General features: G+C 48.4%; 8 protein-coding genes across 8 annotated transcripts; 3 read left to right on the top strand and 5 right to left on the bottom strand.

The window, feature by feature from the left end:
• Positions 1–111: 111 nt before the first annotated feature.
• N7509_011596 (SDR family NAD(P)-dependent oxidoreductase) lies at positions 112–1,106 on the bottom strand (the record flags this gene model as incomplete). The annotated part of the gene is made up of 5 exons (XM_056636233.1): positions 112–298; positions 361–431; positions 483–606; positions 667–1,000; positions 1,070–1,106. 5 exons carry the CDS (start codon positions 1,104–1,106, stop codon positions 112–114), a joined length of 753 nt encoding a protein of 250 aa, XP_056482263.1.
• A 776-nt stretch (positions 1,107–1,882) lies between these two features.
• N7509_011595 (uncharacterized protein) lies at positions 1,883–2,635 on the top strand (the record flags this gene model as incomplete). Its single annotated transcript, XM_056636232.1, has 2 exons — positions 1,883–2,314; positions 2,507–2,635. 2 exons carry the CDS (start codon positions 1,883–1,885, stop codon positions 2,633–2,635), a joined length of 561 nt encoding a protein of 186 aa, XP_056482262.1.
• Positions 2,636–3,241: 606 nt separating this feature from the next.
• Positions 3,242–4,302, top strand: N7509_011594 (sterol desaturase family protein; the record flags this gene model as incomplete). The annotated part of the gene is made up of 3 exons (XM_056636231.1): positions 3,242–3,474; positions 3,539–4,044; positions 4,103–4,302. The coding sequence occupies 3 exons, from the start codon at positions 3,242–3,244 to the stop codon at positions 4,300–4,302; spliced, it is 939 nt and encodes a 312-aa protein (XP_056482261.1).
• Positions 4,303–4,374: 72 nt separating this feature from the next.
• N7509_011593 (Zn(II)2Cys6 transcription factor) lies at positions 4,375–6,459 on the bottom strand (the record flags this gene model as incomplete). Its single annotated transcript, XM_056636230.1, has 4 exons — positions 4,375–4,673; positions 4,730–5,016; positions 5,073–6,213; positions 6,390–6,459. 4 exons carry the CDS (start codon positions 6,457–6,459, stop codon positions 4,375–4,377), a joined length of 1,797 nt encoding a protein of 598 aa, XP_056482260.1.
• A 256-nt stretch (positions 6,460–6,715) lies between these two features.
• Positions 6,716–8,530, bottom strand: N7509_011592 (uncharacterized protein; the record flags this gene model as incomplete). The annotated part of the gene is made up of 4 exons (XM_056636229.1): positions 6,716–6,802; positions 6,865–7,323; positions 7,395–7,776; positions 7,827–8,530. The coding sequence occupies 4 exons, from the start codon at positions 8,528–8,530 to the stop codon at positions 6,716–6,718; spliced, it is 1,632 nt and encodes a 543-aa protein (XP_056482259.1).
• Positions 8,531–9,386: 856 nt separating this feature from the next.
• Positions 9,387–11,179, bottom strand: N7509_011591 (uncharacterized protein; the record flags this gene model as incomplete). The annotated part of the gene is made up of 3 exons (XM_056636228.1): positions 9,387–10,039; positions 10,104–10,596; positions 10,670–11,179. The coding sequence occupies 3 exons, from the start codon at positions 11,177–11,179 to the stop codon at positions 9,387–9,389; spliced, it is 1,656 nt and encodes a 551-aa protein (XP_056482258.1).
• Positions 11,180–11,746: 567 nt separating this feature from the next.
• On the top strand, positions 11,747–14,735 carry ysh1 (cleavage polyadenylation factor subunit YSH1; the record flags this gene model as incomplete). Its single annotated transcript, XM_056636227.1, has 5 exons — positions 11,747–11,899; positions 11,965–12,062; positions 12,272–13,418; positions 13,477–14,134; positions 14,194–14,735. The coding sequence occupies 5 exons, from the start codon at positions 11,747–11,749 to the stop codon at positions 14,733–14,735; spliced, it is 2,598 nt and encodes an 865-aa protein (XP_056482257.1).
• A 233-nt stretch (positions 14,736–14,968) lies between these two features.
• N7509_011589 (aminotransferase, class III) lies at positions 14,969–16,515 on the bottom strand (the record flags this gene model as incomplete). The annotated part of the gene is given in 4 exon segments (XM_056636226.1): positions 14,969–15,223; positions 15,282–15,734; positions 15,795–16,141; positions 16,155–16,515. The coding sequence occupies 4 exon segments, from the start codon at positions 16,513–16,515 to the stop codon at positions 14,969–14,971; spliced, it is 1,416 nt and encodes a 471-aa protein (XP_056482256.1).
• Between the last annotated feature and the right edge of the window lie 18 nt (positions 16,516–16,533).

The raw sequence follows: 16,533 nt of genomic DNA, 5'->3' as shown, positions 1-16,533 counted from the left end.
TGGAGGGGGTTTCCGGCTCCATAGCTAAATTGCATAAGATATAGGACATAATATAGAATTACAAACATAAAGAATGAGCTGAAAATGTTCCATGCTCGTAGGCCTAGCCATTTAAGCCCGGAGCCCGCCGTCTATCCGTATTATCTCGCCGGTCATATAGCTGGCATCGTCGCTAAGTAGGACGGCGACCATCCGTCCAATCTCCTCAGGCTGCGCAATTCTTCTCATGGGCACCTGTTGAAGGAATGTCTCCACCGGAAAATTATCTGTAGCAGCCATAGGGGTATCAATCAAGCCACTAAAGCAATACAAGTTGAACCAGCGGAGCATTTCATAGTTGATCACGAGTTGATTGCTTACGGTGCGATTCCATTTATCCGAATACCTTTAGGTGCAGCTTCAAGTGCGGCGGTTCTCGTGATACCAATTACCTAGAAATGCTATTTCAGAAGATGTATAATTGCAACTAGGGGCTGACTTACTGCGTGCTTGCTGGGAGAATAGGCACCACATCCAGCGGCACCGTCGAGACCAGCCACACTGGTCATATTAACGATTGCGCCTCCGTTTTTCATGGCTTTCAGCTGGGCACGAAGGCATTTGAAACTATTCAATGGGATTCATTAGCCTTCAATAGCTAAATGTGAGCTGATTGATGAGACGCACACCCCGGCTGCATTGGTTTGCATCGTGAAATCCCAGTCCTCATCTGTTGTATCTTCTAGAAGCGTTCCCAATGGTAATCTTCGAACAGCACCTGCGATGTTTGCGGCACCATCTAACCTGCCAAACTCTTTTATTATGCTATCAGTCCACTGGTTGACGACTTCTGTTTTGCGGACGTCAACGGCATTGTAAGAAAGACGCTGGCCGGCAGATACTGGCTCAAGTTCTTGAGCGACTTTCTCGAGTGCCTCGAATTGCAAATCGCACAATGCAAGTGATGCGCCTCGAAAGTACAAAACTTTTGCCGTGGCCGCTCCTATTCCCGACCCGGCTCCTGAAAGAAAGGATTAATCTGTATTCTAATTGACCTAAGAGAAACATCACCCAATAGAACACGTCTTACCAGTGACTGCAAATACCTTGCCTTCGAACGTAGCCATGATTATTTCGAAGCTTAAATTTGAGAAGCAAAGATGAAGTGATGCCGATCGAAAAGATTCATCTGGCTGGCTTCCCGCTTTATAAGTTTAGAAAAAGCGACCTCTATTGCCAGTGCGATATCTAGAAATATCGGTCAAGAATCCCTGAATGAGTAGCCTCGAGCTCCACAGGTCATCAGTACTTTCACGGATTGGTTTATCCTAGTAAGCTGACCATAAAGTTGATCGAACTATACTTTCGATTGGCTGCCTCAGTCAGATTACCCCAGCCAGCCGGAATCGGGCACTTACCCAAATGAGGCAGTGAACCATTTATAACCTTATTAATAGTATCATACGTGCAAACTAATACACACGAAAGCAAATAACTAATTCAAGTCCTTTGTCCGTTCCTCAGGAAGGTACTGGGTAGTTCACCGTGGGACTGCCTTATCCCCGATCTAGAGAATGACAGAAAATGACCCCGCCCAGCCTCGGGTTTGAGTGATTATTTGGATAATTTCAAACGTTGATTATGATGCGACGCCCCACTATGAGAGTCCGAATCTCAAGGAAGTCAAGAATGTATGTTACTTCGATGATAAAACGGCTTGACCTTTTTACTTCCGATTTGGAGCCTGGAGATAATTGGGCAACAATCCTTTATGCACCTCATGTCTAGGCAACTGTCACAGTCAAATGCTTCTTTCCGATGCGGGGGGAAGTTTCCGTCGGACATTCTCTTTGATTCCTGGCAGTTGGAAAGTAAACAACACGGCCTGGATTACGTCAGTGCAATGCCCTCCCAATATGAAGATACCAGGACTTCTCGCCCATCAGGCTCCAAAGTGCCTGAAGTCACTCTGACGGGTCCGCAAGGGGCACTCATGGTCGTGCTATTGACATACAACGGGTCCCCGTTCAAAGACCACTGGGCATATTTCGTGGAATCACGAAGAGATCCCGAAGTCGGAGTGATGATACAAGCGAATGGAGATGTGTTGAATGGATTTTCAGTTGAGATTGATCGCAACCATGACTTGCGATCTGCTCATAAACAGCCAAATGCTAAAATTCCTCTTCAATGGGTGGACGGAGAGCACTTTGACGAAAAGGCAATGTTCAACAATGGCCAACACATCACTGATCAAATTTCTCGCTGTCACTTCGAGGATAGCGCTTGCAAAATGAATGCTCCCAGTAAAAGCCTGAATGCTGTTAATGAAATGGTTAGTTGCACCTTGCCTGTTCAGCCATTCGTACTTGGATTCATTGCTTGTTTTGAGTCGAAGCTATAGTTTGTCCTCATTTTTATCGGGTTGAATTGCTTCAAGAATCGATTTTCAAGGCTTCTCCTCGCTGCTCCTTTTTGAGTTGCTCCCGAGCCATCCCAATGCATGTCAAACTAACATGTCTTCTAGCTGACTCCCGGCAAGAAGATAGTACAGCGCAACTGTCAAACATGGATTGTCGAGTCTGCCGAGCAACTTCTGAAAGACAACATATCCAGTGAAGAAGTTGTTGCTTATCTACACGCGACTAAACAATAGCTGCGCATGGTCGGACAGTTGGGAAGAAGTTGATGTTCAATCCGGGAAAGGGGGAATCGATATTATGTTTGGATCACAGCAAGCTCTGCAAATGAATATCGAAGCACATGTCGAATTGAATAGGGGTTCGAGTATTGATGTTCAATCAACCGAGTCGTATGTTATCCAGTAATTAAACTCACTGCACTCGCTACAACGGATTCCTTTCTTCCGGCTCTGTGGCGTGGTTAAAGTGGAGACATGGGCGCATTGATCTGCCAGAGGTAGGTATTCCCCGTTGCTGTTAGTTGACCATAATGGTGTCGGTCGCAGCTATAGATTTGATAGCAACTTTCAATCTAGGATACAGTAGAGACGTTTCGTATACTAAGTAAGTGCAAGGACGGGAAGTATGGGGAAAAATCAATGTGGAAGAGGATATTTGCGTGTGGGTATTTGCCCGTAGGGATTGCCCGCCGCAATGCTCAGGTGTAGGTATTCTCCAGGTAGGGATTCACCGGGTGGGTAATCGCCATGAGGCATCCATCCCTATTCAAATTATATAAAAGGGAGACCCTGCCCCATAGATCTGCGAGTTATTCACCCCAGAAAAAGATCACCGCCATAATGGATGTCTTCCTCGACGTTCTTGACACTTTCGTGTTTGATCGATTCTACGCTTCCATCGCCCCTGATCATTTCACAGGAGCTAATAACTCCACTTTATTTGCCCAAGATCCTAACTTAAACCGGCATGTGAGGGTTTATTATCCCCTGGAGCCATCGCAATGGGCAGAGTCCAGTGTTTGGAAGCGTGATGATATCGCCAGACAGTCGTTTTCTTTGTTTCTGATTGCATGGTAAATGACACTCTATCACGGCACACACATTGACTATTGAATGATACTAATACTTCACTCACAGGGTCTTTGCTATGATCATGTACCTCGTCGGAAGTCTCATTCTATACCACACAATATTCGACAAGCGATTACTTAAACACCCACGATACCTCCCGAACCAGATTCAACTCGAGATTAAACAGGGAATATCGTCAATTCCAGTCATATCAATTCTTACTGTCCCCTTTTTCCTTGCTGAGATACGGGGATGGTCCAAACTATACGATTTCTCGAGCGAGGCTCCGTTCTGGGGCTACACCTACCTCCAGTATGCACTGTTCATCTTCTTCACGGATAGTGGTATCTACTGGATTCACCGGAGCGAGCATCACCCCAGTGTCTACCGCTGGCTTCACAAGCCGCATCATAAGTGGGCTGTTCCAACCCCCTTTGCCAGCTATGCCTTCCATCCACTGGACGGTTGGGCGCAGAGTCTCCCCTACCACATATTCCCGATGCTATTTCCTCTTCAGAAGTGTGCATACCTGGGACTATTTGCATTTGTGACAATGTGGACAGTGTTTATTCGTAAGTGTCCTTCCAACATTGAAGTCGAGCAATGGAGGAAAATTCTAACCTTGATCAGACGATGCCGAGTACGTGGCATCATCAGTGATTATAAATGGAGCCTCGTGTCACACGATGCACCATTTGTATTTCAACTACAACTATGGTCAATTCCTGACATTCTGGGATCGTGTAGGAGGAACCTATCGCACACCGAAGGGCGATGCCTTTATGGAGGCAAATGAAAAGTCTGCACTGGCGATGAAGAAGAAAGCCTGAAGCTGTCTTTGTTAACGAGCGAATGTTCAATTCTGCAATAATAATAATAGTAATATTTATGCCCTTCATTCATTAAGCATTGCGATAGCATGATTGTATAAAGTCGTTCAGTGTCCCTAGTTCGTCAGTAGCATTGCTCTCGAGATACGCAAATCCTGTTTCTGGCTTATCAGAAACCTCTAATGTAGCTTTCAATAGCCACCACAACTCCTCGGCATGTTTCGGATATCCGAGATGAAGGATTTTCTCTTGCTCCGCTCCAACCAAGGAGTCCCAAATTCGTTTCCAGTTGCCAGCGGCTCGGCTGATGGCATCAAGCGGAAGGTATTTGAGAAGACCAACCCGAGCTTGGAATGCCAGGGAGTTGATAGCTGGAAATTAAATTAGTTTTGCGTTTGGATAAAATATCTTCAGAGTAAAATGTTACCGTATATCAATATCAAGAGATGCTCAGATGAAAGCGAGAGACCCCATGGTATTGAATCTTCGGTGGTTGGGGTGTCAAGCAGTTGGGTAACAACTTCTTTGAGGGGCGGAAGTGATTTCTCAGTCGGATTCATCGTAACAATTCTGCTGAACGCAGATGCACTCTCGGCCTCCCAAAGCTCGGCGCTCCAAGGGAAATCACAGTTCATTTCAAATATCGATAGCGACGGGTGGCTTTTGAAGCAGACAGTGAGAAAGCCGTCCGCGAGAAAAACCCAACATGCAATTCTGTGAATGTTCAGCAAATGTAAGATTGAATCGGTTTCATCGATTGCGAATCCTACCGTATACACATTTCCTCTGCTACCAGTATTCGCCATGTTGGTTCATCGCATGTCTTTGGGGGCGTTCGCCGCTTTAACTGGAACATACCCAATGATCTGATGGTAGAGACGAGACACGGGTTACGGACAATCCGAATGCGCCTCCTCGTCAGCATATCATCTCTTCCAAATTGTAGCATTTCGATGATAAGAGCACTCTGTATTAGCTGCACGGTTGGCAGAAGAGCAAAAGAGTCCTTGGGTGGGGGCGTCGCGGGTAAATTTGACACTTTTCGGAAGATATACTCTTCAGCCACATCAAGAAGCCATGGAGACATGGATGCCCTGTCAAGTGGGGCTGTATACGCTGCTCCTGCCATGAAAATTGCAAGAAGCAAAGGGTTGGATACATTTCCAGGGTCGAATGTAGGAAAGTGAACGATTGGCAGGTGCCAGTGAAGAGAGTGGAAGAAGGCTGAAATAAAAGCAGATATATTTGACACTCCTAGGAGAGAGGTGAGCTCCATAATGTCGAGTGTCTCTGGTCGACTGGCATCTGAGGGTGTCATGGATTTGGATGTCTCAACCAACTCGGTCATAATCTCAGTAAGTTGATTGGAAAGCCTTGATGGGAAGAGAACTTCGTGCGGATATTGAGTTAAAATCGATTCATCCGCACTTGAAGCCATCTGAAAAGGCAAGTCGGTAATTTGGAAATTGCCCAGGGGGTTTGGTGTAGGGTCAGTGGGCATCAGCGCCTCTTCTAGGCGCGAATAGAGGGTTTCAAGGTTCCTTCGCAAGGAGTATTTGGCGGTTTCACCTATTGCAAGTCGATCCTTTTGAATTGTAGGATTTGCGAAATGACGAAGGAATGAAAATGGGCCGCCGCTTTCGGACGCGTCGGCCGAGGGTATTGCAGTTGGTGAGACTGAGACGTTGGATACCGAATTGATAGTAGGCGCCCCTTGGGTTGTAAAAATGCACTCCCGCCCGAGGGAGATGCATCGCATACATGGAAGATTATTATCACAGGCGGCTTTTGTAGAGAAACATAGATCGCATGACTGCCTTTTCCTGCCTGGTTTTGCGGCAACAGGCGGAGGTTGGTTATGCTTTTTTGCGCATACTTTGCTGTGTCTTCGAGTGACCTCTCTGTCAATAGCTCAGAAGAGGTTAGTTAAAATCTTTTCCATGTTTGATGAAGCGTATTTAAGCTGTTGAACGCACGGTTTTAAGAAAGATTTATTACAGAAGGGGCAGCTGGAAGCAAGCTGACGAGAATCTGAATCCGTTAGTCTAGTTCAAGTCATCCAGGAAAGGTGAATTTTTGGAAATTACGGGTGGCTTGATGGCGCAATAAATGGGGTTTCCTTTGATATGACTTTTCACATTGCGAGCATTGAAACATGATGTTGTAGGAGTATATTGGAGTTGGATTTCAAGTGAAGTTCGGGAATGTCGGGGGAACAAAAGGTCAACGTGAGAAAGCCAGGGATGGCACTACGCCCAAAGAGGAAGGCCGGGACTGTACCACCCGGGCGGACTGATGAGATTGGAGGAATATCGATATAATTCTACATATTTGGTAATACGTGTAGCTTGTAATATTAAACGTAGTGATATATTAAGGTATATGGTAGATTTATTCTAAGATTGTTCAAGTTCTAGTAGTTTGCATGACTTAGTGCATTCTGAGCCGCCTGCATTTCATCATCGGTAGGCATATTAACGATCGCCAGATACATTACTTCCTATGAAAAATTAGTTACTACCCTCAATCAATATCCCATTCAAAAACATTCGGAACACGTACCTTTTTCAATAATTTTGAAAGTGGGTTGGTCGACCCTCTCTCTTCTCTCCGGTCGGGTAGCGGACCTTGAGGTGCATAGTAGCCATTATTTGAGTTATAGTACGTATCTTGTCTCGTCATCCGATCGGTATTGGCAGCCTGAGGGTTTCGGATGTCTTTGATTGCACTGATCGCTTCAAATAATCCAAATGGGCTTCCATGGGGGGCATGTGGAGCTGGCGCATTGGAATTTGAATTCTCCCGACTCTGGTAGTAGTGATCTTGCCCTCCTCGTTGACCCCGCTCCTCAAATTGAGATTGTGGAACTTGTCGCCGTGGCAAGTCCTCCATAGTGAAACGACCTCCGCTCACGAGAGCGAGTAGATCTCCGCTGCTCGCTGGATGATTTGGGTCGGCATACCGGGACGTAAAGACTGGCTTGGGGCCTTGATTCAGTTGACTGGTGGGATTTTCAGCTGTCTAAAAGGTTGTCAGCGTGTGCATAGGTACTATTAGTAGATACCACTAATTCAAGCACTCCTTATACTCACAAATTTAGCCTGGGCTCTTTTATCTAAATATCCACCGACGAATTCTTTTCTTCGCTTCATTTTAGATAGCTTCTTTCCCGCATTTTGATCCGATGCGAGTCGATCAATTTCGGGGAAGATGAGCGGAGCCACTTCAGGAAAGATATTGCCGTATGCCTTTCCATCTGACGACTTAAAGCGATGACGAAGTCGACCGAGTGTGTTCGAACCTTGGGTACTGGCACTGCCGGCGGCGTTGGAAACGAGCGAATTCAAATCCACGGCCGTGGAGGGAGCATCCGGCAGCTCAGGATTCCATGTCATCACCAGACAGTACAGGCCACGGGGCCGAAAGAATTCCCTGTTCACTTTATCGAAGAAGGAATTGGTCCTGAGACGCTTGCTGGTTAATCATCGAGACAATACATAAACATCATTTACTGGGAATCTCACTTTCGGCGACCATCGGCAGCAATGGCAACATCAGTCGCAAGCTGGATAGCAATCGAAACAGCAATGCCGGTGACAGTTGGCAGCCACATAGTTCCAATAGAAGCCAAGTTGATGGCATTTAGCCACGGGGCTGCTTGACAGGATTTCTCGGCCGTGTCCAGGAAATCGAGGAACATGTCTTGATCAATACCGCAATCACCCAGAGTGGGTGCATATGCCCGAATAAAGCCTCGATCGCGATCTTTAGGTCGTTTCTGAGGGAGCACGACTGGTGCTGACAGCTGCCGCCGCGGAGACTGGTCATATAAAGAGTACGGCGGGGGTGCTGGGTGATCCGAAACAAACCTTTGTGCCAGATCAGCTTGATCGACGTCCTTTTGAGACTTTCTTTCCTTTTCGACATTGGAGTTGGAAAACGTGTGTGAGAGTTCTTCCTGTGCCTCATCAAGGGCCCACTGCCCTTCTAGAGTGTCAATGCCGGTGGAGTTGGGGGCTATTTGGTCCGCTGTTGACAACTCATATATCGGAGGGCTACCACTCTCGACTGGCATATCATTGCTCCTAGGAGTTTCTTCCATGGGAGACGGAGACCGCTGTTGCTTCTTTAATTTATGTGCCGATTTTGCTTCGGAGACGAGTCCGATTCCTGCTGCAAGACCTTGCAAGGCCTTGCGACCAATACTAGTGCTGGTAGATGTCGACATGAGTAAAATAAGTAAAATAAGGAGGAATGTGTTAATAAAAATTTGAACTTGAAGCTGTTGTATTTTAATAAAGAAGCCAAAGGAAAGCAGGCTTTATATACCACTCCTGGTTGATTGAAAATAACTTTATTTTCATAGTACGTCGAGACTGCCATACACGGTATGCTGAAAGTGAGCCTTAAGGTATGATTGAGATTGGGGCGCATGGTTAAGTTTTGAGTAACCCCCATTATGCACTGCGAATTTCATTGGAGCAACCTGGGAACAAGCTCAGCCCTAAGTGGTTTCGGTCTTGCACTGCGCCACCAACCGGTGGAAGCTTTGGAGTCATCATGGACTATCACGAATCCGGTAATCACTGCGAGGGAAATAATTACCACTTGCGGAGGGTACTTGTACTCTATTTTTGTTTTAGATCGAATGAGGGACTGTTAAGATGTTTAATATGTGTGAAATGCACCAAGACAGATATCGACCTGGTTGACTTTGTGAATTCCAATCAATTTACTACTTGAATCATTACTGACCGGTTACTAGTAGCACCACATGAAAAGTACGCAAGGTGATGTACCCAAGATAGATACGGAAAACTTGAACCACAGCATTTCATGGTCACCTCTATCATTCATAATTGATGCTCAAATCAACCCAAAAAAAAGAAGAGAGAAAAATCGAGGAAAACATGCCAGCAACCCCGCGTGCAAACCTCTCAACGCCATGAACCGAATTCGCGCAGCCAATGCAAAGAACTCCTGCAGTTCGAGGAGGACCCCCCGCCGGAAGATGACCCAAGAGTACAAATTAGACAAGAATGGGAAAAGAAAATAAAGTAAGATTACAAGGGGAAAGGCGATGGTCAGGGCGCGCGGTCCTCCTTTGGGTCTTTCGAGTAGCCCTTTTGCACATGTTTGGTGCCTCGCCCATCCGCCTCCAGCATGAAGAGAATATCGCGAACCTGGATCCCAGCTCCCTTTTCTTGGTCCTCCCTCCAAGTGCCCAGGCGACGCTTGGATGGACCAGCCGCGGGTTCTCCTGATTTGCCGGTCGACGATTTCTCTGGCCCGGGAGTCGGTGTGGGTGGTGCAGGCCGGGATGGAGATGAGAAACCGCTCGACGAACCACCAGGTTTTAGCCATGAATAGGACTTCTTAGCGCCGAACATGCGACCCGAAAGCATGCTGTTGGTAGCTAGACGGGCCGTTTCGACGGACTGTTGATGCTGTTGAGCCTCACTGGCTTTGTTGTCCATCATCTTTCTGGCTTCTTTCTTTGTCATTGACTTTTTGTCAAAGCTGGGTGCGCGTTCGCCAATCGGGGTGGAAGGCGCCGACCCAGTGAAATCGCCCGCAGTGGTTTGTATGCTAGCACCTTCGCCTAGGATTGCATTCGTGCTTCGCTTTGTGCGCTTTGCAGCTCGTCGGTTTTCAGAAGACGTTTCCTTTCCAACAAGGCCACGGTATCTATCTGCGGTCGGCTTGGTGGAAGGGGTATCGCCGTCTGTGCGAGGGCCTGGAGAAATCAAAGAAGGTCAGTATTATGGTCGGTCCACTATAGGGCCAAGGACAATGCATACGCTTGGAAGGTGTGGAGGTGTTGCCATTAACAGGGCCGAGCGGCTGAGCGACATCTTGCCATTCTGCGGGGACAACACCGTGTGAGTGTGCTCGGCGACTGCGAGCAAGAGTGGAGGAGTAGTCGATGACCCCGCGCAGTCGCTCCTCGCAGGAGAGAGACATGAGATTCAGTATGTCAACCAAAGGAGCCCCCTCCTGGTTCAAAATTGTCTGACCCGTGCGAACCACCGATGACCCGTCGGGCCCAGTCACCTCGATAGGCTGAGGCCGACCGGGAACTGGGTGAAACAGACCCTCGGAGGGAATGCGCACGCCTAGCTCAAAGCCGCGCTTCTGAATCCGTTGCTCCAGGAGTTTTGCGAAAAGGAAGGGCTCTTGCAAATGATATTGCGAGCGCCTTGCTGCTTCACTGTCCTCACGGGAAGGCTCCTTGATCGTGGATGGGGTTTGCGATGTGGGCTCCGTAGAGAATGATCCTTGCGCACCTGCCGGCTTGGCGTGGGTCAAATCGTTAAAACTGCTAGACGCAGAGAGTGTTCCAGTTGTCGTAGCTTGGGAAGTGAACGATGTGTTGATTGGGGGTGGCTGTTGCATCTGGGGGGCCTCGCGAGGGCGTCTGCGTCTGCGCCTGTCGCCCAGGGAAGCTGTTTGTGAGAAAAGCTTCTTCCTCCCTGACATCAATACCCGATGACGCCAAAACATCCGTGAGCTCTGAAGCATCCACTGGGCGTGATGGTGGAACTGAAGGAGGGCCCATCGTGCCTGGAGCTCCTGGAGGCGGAGCAGCTTGCTGCGCAATTGGTGTGGCAGGCATGCTGTTTGGTGCCATACCCATACCGTTCATGGGCGGTTGATTCTGTGGAGGTAGTTGCATCGTGTTGAAGCTCGGCGAGGCATACGGGGACTGTGAGGTAGGATGTGGAGATAGACCAGTTTTTTTCACGGGTGGAGGAATGCCCCCGTTGACTGGAGAGGCCGAGTGAGGGGAGGGCGAGGCGACGGGAGGGGAGAAAGGTTGGTTGTTGAACTGCGGTGGCGGCTGCTGTTGCTGCTGGGGGTGTCGTGTCTGCGCCATGGTGAATAAAGTAGTGAATGATCAACTGGGAGAAAGATGTCGACTATTGCGCAGTCCCAGAGTGACGGCACGTCCACGCGTGGTCGTTGAGATGAGCGATTTGCTCGCACCACCAAACGTCACCAAATGTGACCATCTCAGAATCGCGGTTAAAACATAGAGTACACGCGCCAGACCATGTGAAATCGAGGCGAAAGTGAAGTTGGTGAGTGATGAAGTGATGATTTGAAGGAGAGGGAGGGGGGTTTTAGGGAGCTTTGCTGGAGTTTGCTGGCGAGCGGCTGCTCCGCGGATCGCGCTTCCCACGTGATTTTGGCTTAGGTCATGCCGCGCGCCTGTCGAAGCTGCGAAGCTCCTTCTTGTCTTTCTCAGAGGGTGTTCCCCATACTCTCCGCTTTTTTATCAGTGAATCAGTGATGGTGGTGTTTTGCAATTGATTTTATTCAAGCTGTGACATATACGCGACCAAGGCAAGGCCCGTCTGGAGACTCGCCCACCCCGATTATCGATCTCGCGAGCAGTCACCTTTGATCATCACTTGAAAACCCACGAACAACCAACGCTGCCATGGCAGCAAAGCGCAAAGCTTCAGCGATGGGAACGGCTGTCGATGATGAGCCGGTTGATCCCTCTGACGAGCTGGCGTTTTACTGCTTGGGTGGAGGTAATGAGGTCGGGCGATCATGTCATATCATTCAGTACAAAGGGAAGACGGTCATGGTAAGTTTTCTGGTTTCGATATTGCGCAGATAGAACCAACAGACTAACGCTCCATACTTTTCTAGCTTGATGCAGGCATGCACCCAGCCAAAGAAGGATTCTCGTCCTTACCCTTCTTTGACGAATTCGATCTGAGTACCGTCGATATTCTTTTGATTAGCCAGTACGTGACTCACTCCACTCCGTGGCCTTGTCACCACCCATTGCTTTCGTTTGGCGATCACAGTCGAGTTATGAGGCTTGGACACTTTGTGGTTCTAGAGGCTGCTCTTGCATTCATGCTTCCTACGATCTATCGTTGAGGTCTTCGATCTTTTCAAAACTTCTTCTTGTGATAAGCTTCCCCGATGTGCTGACATGTCATTTCTATAGTTTTCACGTTGACCATTCCTCTGCTCTGCCATATGTCCTCAGCAAGACAAATTTCAAAGGCCGAGTTTTCATGACACACGCAACGAAAGCCATCTATAAATGGCTAATCCAAGACAATGTTCGGGTTAGCAACACCTCTTCCTCTTCAGACCAGCGAACCACCCTGTATACCGAACGCGACCATCTCTCTACCCTTCCTTTGATCGAAACAATCGACTTCAATACCACACACACTATCAACAGCATCCGCATCACACCATTCCCAGCGGGTCACGTTCTGGGCGCAGCAATGTTCTTGGTATCAATTGCAGGTCTCAACGTCCTTTTCACAGGCGATTACTCTCGCGAAGAGGATCGCCATTTGATCCCTGCCGAAGTTCCAAAAGGCATTAAGATCGATGTCCTCATTACAGAATCCACCTTCGGAATTTCCTCCAACCCCCCGCGGTTGGAACGCGAAGCCGCCCTTATGAAGTCAATAACAGGTGTTCTCAACCGCGGAGGTCGCGTGTTGATGCCCGTTTTTGCCTTGGGACGTGCTCAGGAACTGCTTTTGATTTTGGATGAATACTGGGAGACTCACCCTGAGCTGCAAAAAATCCCCATCTACTACATCGGTAACATGGCCCGACGATGCATGGTTGTATACCAAACCTACATCGGTGCGATGAACGATAATATTAAGCGTCTTTTCCGACAACGCATGGCCGAAGCCGAAGCGAGCGGGGACAAGAGTGCGACCGCAGGGCCATGGGATTTCCGCTTTGTCCGCAGTCTGCGCAGTCTCGAACGTTTTGATGACGTCGGAGGCTGTGTGATGATTGCTTCTCCTGGTATGCTGCAGACTGGAACCAGCCGTGAACTACTAGAAAGATGGGCACCGAGCGAACGCAACGGAGTTGTCATGACGGGTTACAGTGTGGAGGGTACAATGGCCAAGCAATTACTCAACGAGCCAGATCAAATACCGGCCGTCATGTCCAAGGTCTCCACTGTTCAGGGCCGAGGAAGGGTCCCGGGCGGTAATGACGAAGACCAGAAGGTCATGATTCCTCGGCGCTGCACGATCGACGAGGTCAGTTTTGCAGCTCATGTCGATGGTGTTGAGAACCGAAACTTCATTGAGGAGGTCGCGGCACCGGTTGTGGTAAGTCTTTGCGCTGTAGTTGATGAGGTGTGAATTCATGTGCTGATACATTTAATAGATCCTTGTCCATGGCGAGAAACACCAGATGATGCGATTAAAATCCAAGTTGCTCAGTCTTAACGCAGATAAAACTGTCAAGGTCAAGGTTTATACACCAGCCAATTGCGATGAGGTTCGCATCCCTTTCAGAAAGGATAAGGTTGCAAAGGTTGTTGGCAAACTTGCGCAGGTTCCTCCCCCAGCTGGAGAGGATGATAGTCAGCTCATGGCCGGAGTTCTGGTTCAAAACGGATTTGACCTATCACTGATGGCCCCTGATGACCTTCGAGAATACGCAGGCCTGACAACAACGACAATCACCTGCAAACAACACCTCAGCCTCAGCTCCGCCAGCATGGATTTGATTCGATGGGCTCTTGAAGGTACCTTCGGGGCCATTGAAGAGGTGGGATTGAATTCAGAGACCGAGTCTGCGACAAAGGAAGAAAATAATGACGAGCTCGACGAGCAAAAGCCAAAGAAAGAGCTCGCGGATGAAGAGATTCCCGCAGAGGAAACGCAGACTTTCTTGATCATGGGCTGCGTCATCCTCCGATATCATTCACGCACTCGGGAGATTGAGTTAGAATGGGAGGGAAATATGATGAATGATGGAGTTGCCGATGCTGTTATGGCTGTTCTTCTGACAGTTGAGAGCAGTCCTGCTTCAGTGAAGCGTGAGCACCCAACACCATCAATAATGTATCCTGATCGTGTCTGCTAACAATCATTACAGAATCGGCGAAGCATAACCATCACCATCACCACCACCACGAAGAGGATGCCCCTTCCCTGCCAAATCCTCACTCTGACTTTAGTGTTGATGAGCGACTGGACCGTCTCTTGATGATGCTGGAGGCGCAGTTTGGCTCTGAAATATCTCCCATCGAGAAGCCACGAGTCCCTGCTAAGCTCGCGGTGGGCAACACCGACGGGACTGATACTATAAAGGCGGAGGATATCAACGAAGAGCGCATTGCGGATATTGAATCGGCCGAGTTGGACCGTTTACATGCCTTGGGAATCCCCATTCCGGGACTCGAGATCAAGGTCGACAAGCATGTTGCGCGCGTGTGGCTTGAGAACTTGGAGGTCGAGTGTGCCAATATAGTGGTTCGCGACCGTGTGCGTATTGTAGTTGAACGCGCAGTCGAAACCGTCTCTGGTCTGTGGGCAACCAGTTCTATGCCTCGCGAGGTCGTGGTGCCTAACGGGCCAGTCAAAGGCCAAACGGAGATGGTCACTGCTCTGAAGAAGGCACAAGCCATCGAGGCCTAAGGTTGATTCATAATCTTTGTTCTTTGTACGATACATAATGGGAAACACTTGTCACGGAAATACAATTCAAATTCTTCATGACCTACTATCCTCCCATGGTGGGTGGGATAATCGATAAAGATAAAGTCATTCTAAATGTTTATGTGAAGATTTGAGCACCATTTCCAGGTCTCTTTCGCGTTCATTCTCTCACAAATTGCCTGTCATTTAGTTGTTTTTAGGATAGCCTCAAATCACAAGTCTAACTCTTCAAGTACAGCTTTCACCACTTTCCCAAAGATATCTACAATAATGTCGATCTCCTCCTTGGAGACATTGTAAGGAGGTGCAAGTATGACATGGTCACCCCGAATGCCGTCAACAGTGCCTGGGCAGCCGTAGAGAGAAACGGAATATGCTGGTAGCAATCCTTTTTCCTGTATATGAAACGATAGTCGAGTGCTAGGATCGAATGGTTCTTTTGAACTCTTGTCTTTGACAAACTCAATCTGTAAAGCAAACTGATTAGCATGACCGCTCAACAATTTCCGGATGGAGAAAACTCACTCCCCAGAATAATCCCTTGCCTCGGATGTCACCAACATACGGGTGCCCTTCAAATCGCTGGCGGAGCTGTTGCTCAAGGTAAGCGCCCATAGATCGAACGTTGTCTAGGAGAGACTCCTGTTGAATGGTCTTCTGTGTAGCCAACGCCGCGGCACATGAAATGGGGTGGCCCTGATATGTTTGTCCATGGCGGAACACACCTGTTCCCTTATCCATAGTCTGCACGATTGAATCATTGATGAGGATTCCAGAGACGGGTGCATATCCGCCTCCAAGACCTTTGCCGATAGTTTGAATATCAGGCACGATGTCCTCTTGCTCCCAGGCATGCAGAGTTCCACATCGACCCATGCCGCTCATAATTTCATCAAGGATGAACAGTGCTCCATGCTTTTCACAAACGGCCTTCATGGCAGGGAAGTATCCTGGCACTGCAGGAACACAGCCGAGAGCCTAAGCAGCAAAAGTCAGCTGGGATTGAACTTGAAGCTCGCCACCCCGTGGTTAACTTACAGCTCCAACAACTGGCTCTGCGACAAAGGCACAAACAGTATCTGATCCAACACGCTCAAACTCTGTATCCAATTCTGCAGCAAGGCGAGCAACATAGTCCGCATCAGATTCGCCTTCTTTCTTGCCACGGTATGCGTAGCATGGAGAAACATGAGATATGTTCTTCGCTAAGATTGGTTCAAATGGCTCTCTTCGGAGGACATGTCCACCGAGGCCTAGAGCACCGAGGGTCGTACCATGATATGAGGGAAGTCGAGCAATAAATCTCGTGCGTTGAGGCTGAGGAGTAGGCAGCTCCAGGAAATACTGTCGTGCAAGCTTCATGGCAGCTTCGACAGCCTCAGATCCTGTACTCAGTACTAGTTAGAAGTGATGTTCCGGGGTGATATACCGAGTAGATAAGTAATAGGGACGGTGACATGCCTGAGCTGACGACAAATAGTTTAGACATCTTGCCCCCAGTCGAATCTGTCAAGAACCGTGCTAGTTCTTCTGTTACAGGAGTACCGAAAAAGGCGGAATGGCAATATGACAATTGATCGATCTGGTCTTTGATCGCTTGCTTGACTCCTTCATGGCCATGGCCCAAGCATGAAACGGCTGCGCCGCCGGTCGAGTCAAGGAATTTAGTACCATCTTCGAGAAAAATATAGCTCCCTTTGCCCCCAATGGCCTGTTTAGGAATGAAGTGGGTGTCTCTATGCAGAACAGCACTGGACATGCCGGGATGCGCTTCTAC

Source organism: Penicillium cosmopolitanum, assembly GCF_028827165.1.
Source record: "Penicillium cosmopolitanum strain IBT 29677 chromosome Unknown utg000011l:1.0-3548175.0:1.0-3550911.0, whole genome shotgun sequence".
In the NCBI taxonomy this organism is placed as follows: Eukaryota; Fungi; Ascomycota; class Eurotiomycetes; order Eurotiales; family Aspergillaceae; genus Penicillium; species Penicillium cosmopolitanum.
The sequence above is the reverse complement of the archived record's forward strand: the minus strand, read 5'-3'. Positions and strand labels throughout refer to the sequence as shown.